Raw genomic sequence first — 18,849 nt, 5'->3', positions numbered from 1 at the left:
GCAAACTCTGACGTTTTTCACCATTGACAACACAGGCAGAGAACCCATCTAGCAAAGCTGAAAAGAAATGATAATTATCGAATTCACAGATGAGAGAATTAAGTAACCATAGCACAAAATTTTAAAGTAACACACCTAGAAAATTGCATACCTTGATGCAGAAGAGACCTCGTTATCATTACCAACTTTGCAGGACATCAGATAAACAACAGCAAGGAGCATCCTCAAGATGCCTTCTTCAGCCAAATTGACATGAGCAAGCATTTCTAAAGACCTGTCCATAAATAAACAAACATAAGATTTTATTCCATGCCATGTCTCTAAAAGTCTTCCAGAGACAAACCTAGAACTGATATTTTAGAGATGAAATGACTGTAAACCAAATCCAATTCACATCCAGTTTCGTTTATCCAATAATCTTGTTGGACAAATCTGAGCCATCAAGCAGTATTGTTTCTTAATACCTTATGGAGTTTCAAGGTAATTAGCTAAGTTTTTTCTTTTAGTTTTATTCAGTCTCTATCCCTCCTGTACAGATGATCCAAATGAGTGAGCCAAAGTTAATAGTTTCGGCACCTATTAGTCTTGGTGCCTTAGCCAGTAACATGTCCTCCTCACTATTACCTTTCTTTTGACTTTACATATCATAAAGAAAAGTTAGATAAATCAACACGTTGAATATAATTCAGGATAGCTAAAGTACCAGGTTTCTTATATTTAAGGTAGTGTTCCATTAATTAGTAAATTTACTTTTCTGCTACCCCTTTGTCACTCAATCAACTCATAACTGGACTTTCTTAAGAGTGGCACAAACCCAACTTGTGGGATAACACTGGTATGTTGTTATTTATTCCTATAACTAGATAACCTACCCGCGCTTCGCACGGTAATCCATGACCTCATTAAGATTATGAATAATGAATAATCATTTTCTAATATCCGAATATTAGAAATTTGGTATTGTCACATATATTAAGAACTTGAAAGATTGTAAAAAATTTACTCTTTGATGAATTTTATCTTATCTTCAATTATAATAATTGTTCTTTGATATAATTGGCTTCTCAATATTGAGTGTTTTTCATAGATTAGTCAATTATCACTCCCTCTATTGTTTTGTACATGTGCATGCAAAGTATAAGATACTCAATTTGGTGGCCTATTATTTCTTTAGCCAGTAGCAGCTAGTTTTCCTTGCTCTTCCATGTCATTATCCATAAACACCCCTAAATATGCCATAATAAATTTATCATGTGAAAGTATTAGCCCCTCGTATTCTCATATGTGTGTTCCTTGATTATTCTAGAGCTAGTAGATTGGATGAGTTGTGACCTTTCCGAAAGGTTGTGACTTTTCTGAAGGGTTGTGTCTTTTTTGATAAGGCACAATAAGCACATGTTCATACTACATTTGTTGGCTATAGATAGAGGGCCCTCTCACATTTTTAAACTTCGAATTTTCTAAGTTTTCTATTCTTCTTCTTAGAACACCCAATCTAGTACATATTTACCTTTTCACATTGAAGGATTATGACGTTTTCAAAGGCTTGTGACTTTTCTAAAGAGTTGTGACTTACAAATTCATCAAAGATAAAACTTCACAAATCATTGAATTAAACACTAATGTAAGTTGTCGGACAAAATGTTGACAGAAGGGAAAAGCCCACAAAAAGTAGATACGAACCCAAAAAATGTCATGGTCGTGATTAGTTGTTCAAGAATTGAGCAACTGAAATAGTTTTTCTTTTGACATGTTGAATGGAGGAAAAAACTATAAGGAAATTATAGTTTTGTTTCATTATTTTTTTTGGTGAAGATCCAAAGTAGACTTCCAAGGAATTGACAAAGTTCCACAGAAATTAGGGATGAAATTTGTCATGAAGAAGAAGATACAACAATGGGTATGATTTGCCTAGTTTTTATAGGTAGTTCTTGAAGAGGTGCAACCGAAGGGATGCAAGAATTGAAGAAACGGGTTTAAAGGTAAAAATAAAATAGGGGTAAAAAACCTAAAAGTACGAAGAAAAACATAAAAGTAAATTCCTGAATTCTAAGGGCGCCATGTAGGTGGGACTAAGATTCTCTTTTATATATTATTTTTTGGGAAAATTGTGCATTATAGCAAACTATTAATTCAAAATAAATGTTATAGCTATAGTTCAATTTAATTCCAATTCGCAGCAAACTTCTTGCCATTCGCCTCTCTCTCTGGAATTTCGCTCGCCACTCTCCTCTTTTTAAGCCCTCTCTTGCTCGCCTCTCTCACTTTATACAAACACAAATGTATAATTTGTGTTTGTGTTTGTATAAAGCGAGAGAGACTATATATACAAATACAAATACATATTTCTCCGTCCTATACACTTATAATTATACAAATACAAATCTTCCCCTGCCTAGTTCTCTCTTGCCTTTCTCTCTCCCTCAAAAGCATACAAACACAAATTATAGAAAAATACAATGTATAATTTGTGTTTGTATAAAGCGAGAGAGAGATTTGATATACAAATACAAATGTTTTAATTCAATTCAATTGTATACGAATTCAAATTTTATGCAGATATACAAACACAATCATTGATACATATACATAATAGTTACATATATACAATTATCTAACCGATATACATATACAATTCACCTCTCTCCACTCTCTGACCTCTCTCTCCCAATCTCGCTCGCCACTCTAGCCTAACACACATATACATATACATATACATATACAAACACAATTTTCATACAAATCGCCGCAACTTTTATACAAATCTGCCACGATATATACAAATCAGATGCTCCATAGCAAACATAATTTGGCTATGGAACGCAAATAGAAAAATTGTAGCTATAGAGCGCTAATATGATTTTTATGTTCGCTATTCCTAAAATTTACTCTTATTTTTTTGGTAAAGATCCAAAGTAGACTTCCAAGGAATTGACGAAGTTCCACAGAAATTAGGGATGAAATTTGTCACGAAGAAGAAGATCCAACAATGGGTATGATTTGTCTAGTTTTTATAAGTAGTTCCTGAAGAGACGCAACCGAAGGGACGCAAGAGTTGAAGAAACAGGCTTAAAGGTAAAAACAGAATAGGGGTGAAAAACCTAAAAGTATGAAGAAAAACATAAAAGTGAATTCCTGAATTTTAAGGGCGCCACGTAGGCGGGCCTAGGATTCTCTTTTATATATATAAGATATAAGATTATGCTAGGAAAAGGAAAAATAAAGTCTCCTAAAATCATGTTAAATAATTAACACAATCAACAATAGGGTGTTATCATTTCATCTAAATGCTTAAGTTGTTACAGAAAACACATTTGGTTTTTACTTAATTATTTTAAAATAAAAAAAACTGGAAAAAAAATTAAAGAATTCCAGTAATTATTTTTTTGATCAAGTAAAGAATAATTCCACTAATAAAAGGGGAAAACTCCCGTTTACATGTAGTATATCAAAAAAAAAAACCTAAAAAATACAAATGGTTCTTTTACCGTGGACACCCATTCATCCGTATAAATAGCAATCTCATCAATGCATCAATAATTATATGAGGGATAAAAGGTTATTCTTCAAATGTACAAAATCATGTTCAATTCCTTAAAAAAATTATATTTCTTTCTCTCCGCACTACCCACATAAGAACTAATGGAGCAATGCCCTATGCCCTATGCCTGCGCCTTCTCTTGCATCTTCTAAAAGCCTAACTGAACAAAGTGTCCTTTATCATCCCGTCATAGTCCACGGTAGTCAAAACGATCTCAAAATCACTCACCATAACCTTGAAGCAACCTAACAATGTAGTAGAAGGTGATCCACATCCTCACCCGAGTTTCTGCATATAAAGCACAAATTAATATAGGTGATCCTCCTTTTCTTCAAATTTTCTGCCATCAAAATTTTTCCTCTAGTCGACATCCATATAAAGAAAAATCTTTCTTGGCGCCCAGGAAATCCAAACAGCATCGTGCAGGAAAATTGTCTCTATCTCTCGTGAGCATCTTGTCATAATGGAACTTCACTGAGAAACAACCACCATTCCCTAACCTCCATCTCTAAGAATACTAAATTTCAAAGGATAGAGTTTGTTTGAAGAGCATCTCAAGCAAGTTTTGCAATTCCTCTTAACTCCCAATCCTGAAGATTTCTCCTAAATTGAAGATCCCAAAGAGCATTTCCTTCTTGTTCTTTTGTATTTGTTGGACTGTCACCTTCTCTTGGCATGAAAGACTATGAATGTTGGATATGTGGCTCTCAAAGTGTTATTCCCACACCACCTATGCACCCAAAAACAATTTCTACTCTCATCCCCTACCTTGAAAGATATGTTACCACTAAATTTCTCACACCCCTTCAAGATATTTTTCCAAAGACCACACCCAAAAGGAGTAGTAATGTTTCTAGAGTTCCACCCTCTTCCATAACTCGCATATGTTTTCACCATCACCTCTCTCCTTAATGAATGTTCCTCTAATCCAAATCTAAAAAGCCACTTCCCTAGCAAAGCACTATTAAACATCCGAAGATCTTTTTACTTAATTATCTCTACAACACGCTCTCTCACGTGCATGCCTGATTTTTTTTCAAGGGAAAGTACGCAGAGATTCTTTTGACAATGGATGTCGGTGAGACTCGAAGCCAGGACCTCTGCCGACTCTAAGATAAGTACCACATGCCTAGCTCGATAAGAAGACTAGTCTTCGTTTGCTAGGGCAGCTGATATCTAGTTTAGACTTCACGGCCAGTCTCTCCTGTATTGATCCATTCTGTTAGCCGGCGAAAGTGGGAATGCTTTCATCACTTCCATGCTCCTAGTTTTCCTTTGCATTGAGGAAGGTGATGTCCTACGGTCTTTCCTCCAAAGGCCTCACACCATTAGGAGTAGTCCTACACCTTATATGCAACTTCCCTTTTTTTCTCTCAGCTACCAATATGGAATGTAGGGCTTTATGTTCAATAATCTCCCCCTCAAACTAAGTTCTACACACCCCACTAACAAGCCCCTTGAACTAAGTTTCATATGGCCCTTCGCCTCATGGGCTAATCGGGAGATTTAATGAATACCACCCACATTATCTGAGTGGCCAGTGAAGCCCATATGTGAGCTTCTTTTGGGTGTGCATCTCCAAGCTCTGCAAAGGCAAGAAAACTGAGTCCTAAGCCATCAACTTAACATCTCCATACTCGTCCTGTTGAACCATAGGCTCTGATACATGTTATAATGTATTACCATCACATCTAAAAGCTTAAGGAAGACAACACATTTTAATTTTTATTTAATTATCTCTTGAACACTAATAAACTTGGGGACTAATACTCTATAGTTTTGGTGTAAAGAAGAGGGCATATATGAAGTAGATCAATTAGTAGATTTCCTAGGCTCTTTGTAATCATGACTACTTGCCTGGGAATTTTTTGTTTGGTTGCCAGCATACCCTCATTGCTGATGAATACAACTTTACCATTCTCAAAAAAAAACTTGGGGGACTAGTCAAATACCATTTTGCAAATGAGGAGGTGATGCGCATTCCCATTTTGACCCGAAGAGTTTCTCAAACTGTTCAATTGGAGACAATAGCCAGAAGTAAAACAACAGCTGTTGTTAAAAAATCTAGAAGTGGTAGAGAAATTTGCAGACAATATCTAGTCCTCAAAAATATGTTTTAGGTAAAAATAATGTACAGACTAGGTGAAGCTCTCTGATTTCTTAGCATATTGCGTAACATAAATTACAAAACCCTGAAAAGATTTTCAGCTTCCTTTTAGACTCAGGTACAACAAATAAGAGCAAACAAGGCAGAGGGATAAGGATCTTCCCAGTAAAACTTTTTGAAGTAAATTCATTTGTATATCCCAGTAGAAGTACCACCTAAGTTAAAATGCTCTGACCTTTACTTCCACATGCCACTCATTTATATAGCCACTCTACTAATAAGTCTCAAAACAAGCTAATCAAACTTACTTTTCAATCTCCTCGAATTTTAGGTATTCCAGTGCCAGCTGCAAGTTCCGAATCCATGTAACACTCAAGTCCCATCCTGCACAATTTTGCAAAAAGACATCACACTTCCTGCATATCATGATATTCTTCTTCGCCAATGAAGAAAAAAGGTTGTAAGCCAAAATCGACTGTTCTTGTTGGACCAAAATCAACGATATTTCAAATTTTCGATTTTACTAAAGACAACAGCAGTATTCCTGATTCACAAATTAACAGCTAAAGCATGTGCACAAACTGTAAAAATCAAGTAGAGCAAAGTACAAAGTAGGACACTGACAATTGGCCAAACAAACTCTAAGGGATCGTTTGGTAGCTTGTTAGTATTATGCATGTATTAGTTATTCCATATCCTACTCCGCCATAAGATAATACACCAATTCCCTCATAACTTATACATGTATTAGTTATGCGGGTTGCTAAATTGCAAACCAAACGTCGTATTAATTTTATAAATGAATAACTTATTTCCTAACTAGCTACCAAACATTGCATAACTTTTACATAAATTAATACATGAATAAGTTGCTTCTTTACTGCATACCAAACGACCCTAAGAAGACATATTTATCTGTAAATCTGGAAGCTAACTTCATGAGGGAGCAAACATGTGAAGGCTAGTAAAAGAGTGTGTTTCAGCTTCAAGGAATTACCATTTTCTAAGCATAATTTATCTGCCACTTCAGGCCCTTCATACAAGAGAGCTTTATCCAACACCTCCACTTTCCATGGAGAAAAAGGTCTTTTTTTGCTTTCAAACTCATGAAGCTTATGGACTCCATACTTTGAACCAGCACTATAACAAGATTGCCGGTATCCAATTGCTTCAACCGGATAGAAATTTGAAGGAAGAGAAAGATGAGGCAGAACTACAGCAATACCGTCCTTTGTGACCAAATACAAACAACCCTGAAAACTACAACCTATAGCTTCGTCCACTATGGCATCCCAACCTTGGATGTTATAGCTGGTGTCATCATTTATTGTCATGTTCACATTTAAACTGGAATGAACAAGTCGACACTTCCCATTTTCCCCAGAACATTTTCCCTTCACTAACCGAGTGATCCCAAAAGGAGAAAAACAAACAACGCCATCTTCTTTAGATCCATCTGTAGCAAGGAAAACTTTTCTACTATGGCATGACCATAATCTACTACCAAAAATCCTGTTCTTATTTACATCAAGTGCATCAGATAGGCTACTTCCATATGAGCCATACTTCCTTTCCTCGTGTGTATTATCAGCGAAAGAAGACTCTCTAATAATGGATGATTTTCTTTGTTCCTTCCCACCGAAAAAATTGGATAAGACCCTTTGATAGCCAATTTCAGCGGCACCTGCCGCCCAAGCAACCAACATTCCATCACTCAATTGTTGAGGGTGTAATTTCTCAAGTGAACAATACTTCTGTGGGATATGGTCATCCACATGTATTACATATGTTAAACCATATTCATCGATCACACAAAATGTCAAAGAATGGGAAATAACAAGAAGCCGTTTGAACCTTCTTCTACCAACAAAATCTCCCGCTTGATTGATGTGCTGACCACATTTCTTCTCTTCAATACAACTTTCTCTGATCTTTGAAGATAAATACTTTTGTTCTTGAGATACTAAGGAAGGAGAAACTCCACAAATATTTAACAGATCTAAAGATGCTATATGTTCACCGGTTAATGCAATGTAAATGGAGACTAAGCCAGAAACATTAAGAGAAATAAGAAAAGCATGAGAAAATTTGAACTCTGGCCACTCAATTGCTGGCCTGCCCTCGAGGCATTTTCCCACTGTCACCGAGCAAACCCACTGCATTCCCCAATTAATTAACCTGGCCACTGCAACTAAAACTTTACAGCCTGTTCCATCATCTATATTTGTGCTTTCAATTTGAACATCTTTCTTTGTATTTAAGGCAAACCCAACCAAGCATTGCGCATCATTAGAGAACACTCTGAAACATTTGTAAGAACTGCTCAGCTGACCAACTAGAGCATCAGGAGACATCTGTATGGAATCTGTAGATATACTGTCTGCATGATCTTCAGCTGAGATATTACTATTCTGTTTGTCATGTGATATAGGACAACCATCAGATAGAAATTCCAATAGCTGCGGACAACTGAGAAAATTACTAAATGAGACAATTGAAGCAGATGAAGGAACTGACGATTTATCTGGGAACTTTGTATACACTGTTCCATCAGACTTCATTGTTTCAACTTTAGTCAAATAAGTATGCAACCATCTCTTCACTCCAAAACTCTCAGATGATACCTCCTTTTGACCCTCCATAGAACAACTATTCGCTCTTCCCCCAGTTACACTAGACCAGCTCATATCACTGACATCCAGGGAGTCATTGGACTGCATGGTGGAGTCACACACAGTTCCCGATAGTTGAGCTGAGGCTGTTGAAGGCCCCCACTCCACCCATAACCCTTGACCTACATCATCTTGTTCTGTGGGTGTTATGAACTCACTCATCATATAGGATTGGCAAAACGCATGGACAGTTACCCCCTCACTGCCTAACACAAAAAGCAGTTCGTTGAAAGAAACATTGTCATGCTGACTACATAAATCTTCACACCTACCCCAAGCCACTGTGCTTACATCAGAAATAGAAGGGAAAGAGATAGGTCCAGTAAAATCAACTGCCTCTGTTTTTATGTTACATGTCTCCGCCTCAATGGATTGTGAAGTACTCTCACAATCATCCCCTAACTCTGTTTTACCAGGAAACATGCGCTCCAGTGAGCAGGGAAACGAAGCATCATGATTCTGGAGATTTTTATAGCTTTGTGGATCCTTAGTACTTTTACCTGCAAAGAACAGGAATCTATTAGAGGTGAATATACAATCTACATTGCTGAAGTGACAGGTAAGTTGATTATATTCACATTTACCCAATGGAAGAAGCAAAGCTTCGCGATGATACGAAAGTAGCAACAATAACTCCCGTCTCGGAGAAATAAAACCTTCACAAAAGTCTGACAGGTTGACTTGGACTCGCGAGGACCCCCATTTCTGCAGCTGCAGTATTGCAGGATCTTCACCACCATAGGCAAAATCCATGTCAGCCCTATGCAAAGGGATAACAAAAATAAGCAAAGGCCGAAAGAAATGATAGCCATTGACGTATAGGGAGTTTGAGGTAACAAATTCATGAAAGAACACGATAATATGTTCAAAACGCCCATGAAATTTGTTACAGGTCGAAGACATGATTGACTTTCTTTAGTCATTTTTAAAATCTGTAATGGTTCCGTTGATGTTCTACCCTCTGAATTTTCTTTTTGCTGGCATACACCAATAATACTCATAACATTATCAATCAAAAAAGTGCCCATGAAAAGTTAGAATCAATTAGATGATAGAAGATGCTTTCCCAGTTAGCAGTTAGCACACAAGGTCATAATGAGAATTCAATTAGGAAAGGTAATAGGTCAAGTAAGAGAAACAGTATCACTATTCCTTAAGGAGAGACGTACAAAAGGCTCCACAATGGACACTCACCCTCCCTGCTTTCTCCTGTATCCTTTATGGACAACAAAATGTCTATAATTGAAATAAGCCTAACCAAAGAAGCCCTCTCTTTTCCTAGTGCTAATGTTGACTTATTTTATGACACAAAAAATGTGGAATGTGATCTAAGAATATACTTATAAGAAAGTGGATCAATTTTCACAACTACCCAACACAAAATTCATGTATTGCGATTAAGGAGCACATAGTCAGATCACAATGAACATCATCCCTTACATTCTCATCTAGACTTATGGGACACATCAACATGGCAATAATTTAATTGAAAACACCTTCAAGCCTACTCTAAAGCACTACTTTTTCCTGACCTTGAGGCGGGCTTGTTTTCGTACATGTTCACAGGTGAAAAGTGATGATTGGGGAGCTGCATCAACAACTGACAGGTCTCTCTATTTTTTTTCAAATAGGTAACTTTGTATTATATCACAAAACAGTACATGGGTTGTACTGAAACCATATATACAGATGTCTCCTTTTCCACTGTTTTCAGTCTATATTGAGTCTAGAACATCAATTACTGATAGAATGTCATTGGAGTATAATTGATTACACCAAAAACATAACAATAAGATGCAGTTAAACTTGATTTTCTGGACATCATTCTCTATGCTCTCAAAACACCTAGAATTCCTTTCTCTCCAAATAGTCCACTATATACTAGCAGGGATAATTCTCCGTTTGTTCCTGTCCTTTGCATTCACCCAGCTCTTCAAAGCCTCTGAGACTTCCTAGGCATGGTCCAGGAGATGCCTTTGAGGTTCAAAAAAATCATCCATAGTTGTAAGGTATACAGATGGTTCCCTGTCTCTAATGCCTCCCCACAAAGGAAACAACTAGAGCATAAGGTTATCCCTCTTTTCTTCAAGTTATCTTGAGTCGGAGCAGCTTCTTTGGCCAATAACCATATGAAGCATGAGATTTTATGAGGTATTCTGCTTCTCCATATTTGTTTCCATGGCCAACGGTATGTTTGTGGGTTTGTCTGATCCATCAACTTGTAGGTTGAGTTAACTTTGAACTCCCCTCTGCTATTTCCCTTCCACTACAAAACATCTTTCCCTGTTTGCATCCCATTAAAAGCTTCCACAGTGTTGAGAAATTCCGCAACTCTCGCTATTTCTCAGTCTTTGAATTGTCTTCTGAAATTAAAGCTCCACTCCTAATTTGTCCATAACTCTGCTATAGTACTTTGTTGTCCCAGAACTCTAATGTATATGTCAGGGAAAAGTACTTCTAGGTTTCCCGTTTCATGCCACTCATCTTTCCAAAATCTTGTCTTGCTTTCATCTACAACTTTGATCTTTGCATTACTCTTAACTTCATCCAACATGTCTCTTATTGATCTCTACAAACTCACTCCATTAGGTGTAGTCACTTCTTTGGTCATCCACATATCTTCACCTTCATACTTTGCATTTATTACCCTTTTCCATAGCATTTGATTTTCATTGGCAAACTTCCACAACCATTTCATTCTGAGAGCTTTACTCTGCACCTTCAGGTTCTTTATCCCCATACCCCCTACCTTCTTGCCAGTTATCACTACTTTCCACTTCACCAAATGGAAGCCTTTCCTCTCCTTGTTGCCATGCCATAGAAATTTTCTCCTGATACTGTCCAATCTCCTGATGACTCCTGCTGGTATTGGGAACAAGGTCATCATGTAAGTTGGCAAGACATCTAGGACTGAATTGATGAGAGTCAGTCTGCCTCCAAAGGACAGATATTGAGTTTTCCATCTAGCCAATTTCTTTTCACACTTCTCCAGCACACCATTCCATATCTCAACAGAGTTGGATTTTCCACCTAGAAGCATGCTCAAGTAAGTTGTTGGCAGAGTATCAATTTCCCACTAAGGATTGCTGCTAGGCAGTTCATATTTGTGACTGTACTGATTGGATACACTAAGCTCTTTCTCCAGTTGATATGTAGTCCAGTCATTCCTTCAAACAGAATCAGTAAAACCCTCACATATTTTAGTTGTTGTTCCTCATCATCACAAAAAATTAGGGTATCATCTGCACACTGCAGGTGTGTCACCTCCAAACTGTCGCCACCCTCTCTGGCAACATCAAAACCTTTCAACCAGGCTCTGTTGTTTGTTGTTTCGATCATACTATTCAGCCCCTCCATAGTGATTAAAAACAAAAAAGGTGACAAAGGGTCACCTTGCCTGAGACCTCTCTGAGTATTGTAAAATCCTGTAGGCGCTCACTTGACAGTTGAAATACAATACTTTATCCATCTCAACCATTTATGTCCGAAGCCCATTCTTTCCAACATCTTCAGTAGATACCTCCAGTTGACATGATCATATGCTTTCTCTATGTCCAGCTTGCATATTATACCAAGTTTCTTCCGTTTGATTCTGGAATCTACAGCTTCATTAGCAATCAACACAGCATCCATGATCTGTCTACCTTTAATAAATGTCATCTGTTGGGAATCAACCAATTTCCCTATCACTCCTTTCAGCCTCTCAGTCAGTACTTTGGAGAGTAGTTTGTACATGCTACCTATCAGGCTTATAGGTCTGAAATCTCTTGGCTAATTTGCTCCTTTTTTCTTTGGTATGAGGCAATGAATGTTGCGTTAAAGCTTTTCTCAAAAACTTCTTGTTCTGACAGGTCTCTCTATTTGAATGAACGCAATGATGGATCCAGTATTATCAAACCATCTGTCCTGCCTCAAATACTCTCAGATCATCCTACTGAATTGGTATGTAGGCAATAGGATAAAAGGGGATCTTATTTCAAAGAAGGAAATTGTGGGTTTCATGGATATAGTCAAAGGATGGCAGGAAATCAGTGGGAGTCCTGATTATGCTTTGGCCATAAAAGCTTAAAATGTAGAAGCAAAAGCGCCAGAATGGAATGTGAACAATTCGGTAACATAGAAAGAAAAAAAAGAGTGATTTACTGGAAAGGCTAAGAATGTAGGAAATTCAATAGAGTGCAGAAATATTAAACTGAACAAAAAATGACAGAGAAGGCTCCAACCTTGATGAAATTGCAAGAGATAGCCAAAATGGAGAAGATATCCTGGTGACAAAAGTTAAGAAGTTTATGACTAAAGCACTTCGCAGGTTTTCCAACCTCACACAAGAGATACAGCCAGATTGACAAGTTAAAGGTTGCAAGGGAAATTATTAAGGATAATCAAGACAAAATTATAGATGAAATTCTCAAGTCTTACCAATAACTTTACAGTGAACCAGAAAGCTGTGGGCCTTCTATCAAGGTAAATGTCTCCAAAAATCAAAAGAGGAAAAAACATGGTTGCAAATGGCCCTTCACTTAAGAGGAAGTGGTACAGACAATTAGAAGTTGCAAAGGGAATTGTTATGGATAGGATGGTTTTAATATGGCTTTTTCTTATGAAGTAAGATATATCATTATTAGGCACCAAGAAGATGCAAATAATAACAACAGCAAAAATAATGTTAGCTCCAGCATAACATGGTTTTAATATGGCTTTTATAGAAAACTGTTGCCAAGAGTAAAACTAGAAGTTAAGAAAGCAATTTGAGTGTTTTCATTATTATGTCAGATTTGGAAAAAAGCTTACATGCATGATGTATTGGATTGATCCTTAAGAGAATATCCTTTGGACAAAAGAGACTACAAGCCTATCAGCTTAGTTAGGTGCTTTTATTCTAAGCTTTTCAGCAAAAGGTCAAAGGTAGTGATTACCAAATTAGTAGAAGAAATACACAAAATCACATGGCATTTATAAACAGCAAACAGATAGTGGTATATCCTGATTGCACCGAATGTATAAATGCTAGAAGGAGGCAAAGCAGTCCTGTTTTAATGTGTAAGCTTGATATAAGAAAGTGTCCGACCATGGTAAAATGTTAATAGGTCATTTCTACTAAACTTGTTGAAGGACATATTGGTGAAAGATGATTAAATGGGTACATTTATGTAGTTTTACTTCGAAGTTTTCTGTTATTACCAATGGGCCACCAGAGGGCTTCTTCCTAGCCCATAAAGGTCTTAAGCAGGGAGACCTTATCTATTCTTTCTTAATTATACTAGTTATGAAACCCTTAGCTGGGATGTATATAAGGCTGCTTCTTATAACTGGATCAAGCGCTTTTCGGGAATGACACATTCATAATGTGTGATGCTGAGGTGACTCCATTGAGATATTTAAAGACTACCTCGCGTTCCTTTAAATATAGAAGATCGGGTGTCGTTCGTAGAAAATCACATCATTTTGTTTAGTATTTTCCATAGCTTCTTTCACCCAAACTAGCATGCCAGCTCCAACATTTCCAATCTTCCAATCTAAACCACCATTGTTAACTCATTAACCCAAAACCCACATCATATTCCCACTGTTCTTGAGATTCTAATACAGCAAATTAGTTCCAAACTCTTCAAAAATGAATCCAATTCAGTCATCTGAAAGATTTGCGGGGAAAAAAAACCCATCTTTCTTAACCAAATAAAAGAACTAAAATTGACCCAGATATCAGATTTCAAAAGGGGCCTTAATTCACCAAGAATCTTGCAAAAAACAAACATAAAACAAAAACAAAAACAAAAACAATCAAGGATTAAAACCTTAGCAGTTTTATCAAACTTTCAACTCATAACTTGAGAAGAAAAAAACAGTTAGAAGAAAACCTGAAAAGGGTAGAGTCTAATCGATCGATTGTTAGCAGAAACTGTGTTTTTTGAAAGCTCTGCTTCTCATAGTCTTCTTCTCTCTTTGCCTTTCTTTCTCTCTCACAATTCGAACGAAAGAAGAAAAAAAATGGTGGCTTTTGCACGATCTCAGAAATATGTTTTATGTAGTTTATCAGTAATTATTATAAATTCACTTGATTTATTTTTTTTATTTTTTTTTGTCTTTTTGGTTAGAAAAACTCTTTTGATATTACTATTTATTTCTAGAAAATGACAAAATGTTTCCATTATGTTTTAAAGGGTAAAATTTGAAATAGTCCTTTTTTAAGTATGTGATGAATTTTGGTCCTTTATATTTGCTTAAAATTTGTGAAATATTTAATAATCTATAGGTCCAAGCTTCGACGAAAACGGTAAGAAAAAAATTAATCTATAAAAATTTAAAAAGTTTCATCAAATTCTAATATATACAACACAGAATATAACATTAGATACTGAAAAATAATAATAAAAATAATTACATCTCAAAATATTATATCAAATTCTAAAAATAAATCAAAAATTAGAGAAATTACAAAATTGTACCTCTAAATAAGAGTTTCTGTTAAAAAATTTTTTTTATAGATTTCGTCAAATTTAACTAATTGGGATTGATTAATATTTTATGAAAATTAAAATACTAATTCTTAACATACTTTAAAAAATTGTTATGTGTATATTCAAGGAATTGTTTAAATCTACCCTCAAATATAAGGACCATTTTCTTCATTTTCTCATATTATTTAACAATTATATTTTGTAAAATAAAAGCAATGAAAGATATTATTTCACAATTTAATATAGGGTACATAGGAAAGATGTAGAAAGGCATCTTTGGTTCCTTATTCTTTTGGCTTTTAGTACGATGTTGAAACATGAGCAATTTCTTTTTCATCTTTTTAAAACTTTAGGGTAGAAAAATATCATTTTTATTTCTTATAAAATGAAATATCAAGGTAATATGTCAATCACCAGTGAACAAGTAAAAATGAGGTATCAATCCTCACCAATAAACCCATTTTACTTGAAATGCTTAATTTTTTTATTATTAAGTTGATTTTTAAGATTTAAATTAATTTATTTGGTTATTGTAACAAAGAAAAATAAGTAATTTTTAAGCGGTAAAATGCATTATTACGAAAATAATTAATTATCTAATGTCCAATATATACCTGTCTGACTTAACATAATCAATTTGTTCTTTCTAAATAATTTTACAAGTATAAATACAAAAAATATGTCTTAGTACTTAAACAAACTAAAAATGTTGTCATCCTTAATAAATCTTTATGTAATCACTAACTTAAATAATTATAAAGTTGCTTTAATACTCTCAATCAAGCTAAATTAATACTCAAACCATTAATTAAAGATAGAGTCATTAAAGTGTTAAAGATAGTAGTTGATAAGCACTAATTAAAACAAAAAAAAAACATTTTAGTTCTTTCCCCTTCAACTAAACTTGAATTATTGATAATAAAAAAAATTGTGATAGAGTGATAAATATTTATTTATATTTAATCAGAAGTTTTGAGTTGAAATTCCAAATATTTAGAGTCATGTTTAATAATGAGCCCTTTATTTTATAAGTGAAACTTTCCAAATAAATCTAAATTAATCCTACTTCAAAAACGGATATAAAAAAAATCCAATTACTCTATTGACTTTGTATCCTAACTTAACTAGATTATGTGTGATGTAGTAAATTAACAAAATTTGCCAGCAATTTGATATTTCCTCTTAAATAAAATATATATAGGAGAGTTTCAAGTTGAAGTAGGCAACATTTTCTTTAAAGTGTTTGCTTCAAGTAAGGGCATTTTTGAGAAAAAAAATTAAAAAATTATTTCTTTTGTTTTACTTTAATTTAAGTAGTGTATAATTTCCGCTTTAGTTGTCTTTACTTATAATTTTACTATTTTGAATGTTAGTAAAAATTAATGATCAATAAAGAAAAATATTTTAATTATGCATCTCTGTGCTCAAAAAATTGATATGATTTACTACCACACAAATATATATTATAATTTATTTCAGAGTTAAAATTTCAAATCATTTAATCAATACCACTTAAAATTTATAAATTTTAATACTTAATATTTATTAGATATTTATTTTACATTAATGAGATGCTTTCATATCATTTAATTAATGTCATTTAAAAAATAAATTTGTGACAAATATTGAACCTGTGCACAATACAGAATTTTCGTAACTAATCGTGTCCTAAAAGTGAATCTTGAAACATTACTTTTGTAGGGCCTCCCTTAGATCTCATGCTAGTTGTAATTTTTTTTTCTTTGTATTTATTGATTTGACTTAATTATTATGTGTCGCACTCCAACCTTAAAAGGAGTAATTAATACCTAATGTCATATTTGATTTCGAGACAACTCTTGTTAGACAAGTATATTACTAGTGTAATATCAATCATAAAATCAAGAAATAAATATATGTCAGCTTACATATAAATCTTCGATCAGCAAGGCTCCTAGCTATTGACATATTAGATAAAAAAAATTATTATAATTTTTTTTAAAGAATGAACTAATATAATTATATTTAATATATAATACTATGAAAATGAGAAGGGTAAATTGATCAATTCTCCGGCTAACCCTAAACTTCTCTCATTCACAATTATTAAAGTAAAAACAAATAAAGAAAAGTTAGTAATATTTTGGTTCATTTTAAAAAATTGTCATGCCTTTCCAAGTCAAATCTTTAATTAATATAATTTAATTTAAAGGACAGTTGGAGTATCACATAGTTATGACTTATGAATTATGATTCATATATATTAAATTCATGTTCTTAAACTATACACTTAATCCAAAAATATTCAACTATTTTCATATTTTAAATAATAAATAGTCTAAGTTGACAGTTCAAGCGGCATTGAGTACTTTTTCTTGATATATAACAAGATTCAAATTAAAGCAACTTGGTTATATATCTTCAAACATAATTTTAGAAAATTACTTTGGGTCATCTAATTTATAAAAAATATACAAGTAATGCGTATTTTATATTAAATACATAGATGCTATATGTATATGTATGTATATATATATATATGTTTAATGTATACATCATGTATACTTCGATGTTCAATCATATTGATAAACTAGATGGATCGTAAGTTACTACCTTAATTTTTGAGAAAATTATGTCATTACACGATTTAAGATAATATAATCTCTAAAAATCCCTACTATTTGAATTAATTACAAAAATTCCCTTTTTTTTCCTTCTCTCTTAACATCCGAATACATCACCCCACCTCTATCAGATACATTACAATTTTGTTTTGTGTACAATATATCTAGTATAAATGTTATTGGTGAATGGTGATACATAATGTAATGACCCGATTTTTATTTTTGGAAATTTGGATTTATTCGTTTAACCCGAGTTAATTAATTGATGGGTAATTGTAGATAATTGACAGTTAATGGGCTAAAGTGATCATTTATTTAAGACTCAATGCCATTAGACCCATGTATTAAAAATAAGTTAGTGGATTTTGTCAGTTTTAATAAACCATTTAATTTGGAAGAGAAATAGAAAGGGAAAGGAGGAACGGACGGTGGCGGCATCAAATTACGAGCAGCTTCAGGTAATGCATTAATTGCTATGCATATATATTTATATATATGTATAAAACCAGTAGTATAGTAGGTAGGAAAATAATGGGTTGCCTCTTTGAATTTGTAGATTAGATAGGTGCCTTTTATCGGTTTGTTTAACCTTAATTCCTTACCAACAATTGATGGCTATCAATGAGAGAATGATTTGGCAATGAGTGCCTTTTTAGGATTAATCGTTAGCAAATTAGGAATTGGTTCTTAGAGGAAATATAGTATTATATTGTGGGTATTTTATTGTGAATTGATCGTTGCTGTAACCGTGACTTTTACTATTTTTCTTGGTGTCAAATTAAGAATTAACGTGAACCATTTAATTTAAGGACAATTATAAAACAATAATTTTATAATGATGAAGGGTGATTGGATAGTGTTTGAAGTATGGATGGATGGTTGTTTTGGGTAACGAATCTAAGTTACTGGTTTGTCATTTTCTTTAGGGTTCTCCTTTTTATTTTATTGTTATAGTTACCTCTTAAATCAAGTTTTAATAATATTGAGATATGATGTAAGGTATTATGTGAATACCATTAGATTTAGGATATTAGAAAAAAATTGGGACTTAATCCTAGACTTGAAACTTGGAAAAATATGATAGTCAAATGTTAATTAGCATCAAGAGTTACGAACTTGATTATTAAATCTAGTGAATTTTTAGGTCAAGGCTAAACCTATAGTAATATGGGCGTTGTTAGTTTCGAAATCTTATTATGAATATGTACTTGAATAGATTGCATTGATTTGGAAGCTCAACGAAAAGGGAAGGCTCAAGTCTCAGAGTGATTGTTCGGTTATTTGAGGCAAGTGGATTTCTAAACCCTTGTTAAGTGTATGGAATTCGTGTATTTCCTTGTAATATGTGTTTGGGGGTAATGAGACTTGGTGATGGGTTGACTTGTCCACCCTGATTAATTCTAATGATGAGAAGGGGTAACAAAAGGCAATGTGATTAATTGTTTGTGTGTGATGTGTTGAGAATGGT

General features: G+C 34.1%; 1 protein-coding gene across 2 annotated transcripts in view; it reads right to left on the bottom strand.

The window, feature by feature from the left end:
* LOC102605407 (uncharacterized) overlaps positions 1-14,332 on the bottom strand; it is a 42,841-nt gene extending 28,509 nt beyond the window's left edge. For both annotated transcript variants that reach the window (XM_015305404.1, XM_015305405.1), the window contains exons 1-5: positions 14,179-14,332; positions 8,905-9,080; positions 6,646-8,820; positions 5,957-6,032; positions 152-274 (exon numbers count right to left, since the gene is read on the bottom strand). In XM_015305404.1, coding sequence (XP_015160890.1) covers positions 152-274; positions 5,957-6,032; positions 6,646-8,820; positions 8,905-9,073 — 2,543 coding nt within the window. In that variant the 5' untranslated portion in view covers positions 9,074-9,080; positions 14,179-14,332. The remainder of the gene's footprint in view (positions 1-151; positions 275-5,956; positions 6,033-6,645; positions 8,821-8,904; positions 9,081-14,178) is intronic.
* Between the last annotated feature and the right edge of the window lie 4,517 nt (positions 14,333-18,849).

The sequence above is a fragment of the Solanum tuberosum genome, unplaced genomic scaffold (assembly GCF_000226075.1).
Source record: "Solanum tuberosum cultivar DM 1-3 516 R44 unplaced genomic scaffold, SolTub_3.0 scf00777, whole genome shotgun sequence".
Taxonomy (NCBI): Eukaryota; Viridiplantae; Streptophyta; class Magnoliopsida; order Solanales; family Solanaceae; genus Solanum; species Solanum tuberosum.
Note: the sequence above shows the minus strand (reverse complement) of the source record. Positions and strands in the feature narration are given on the sequence as shown.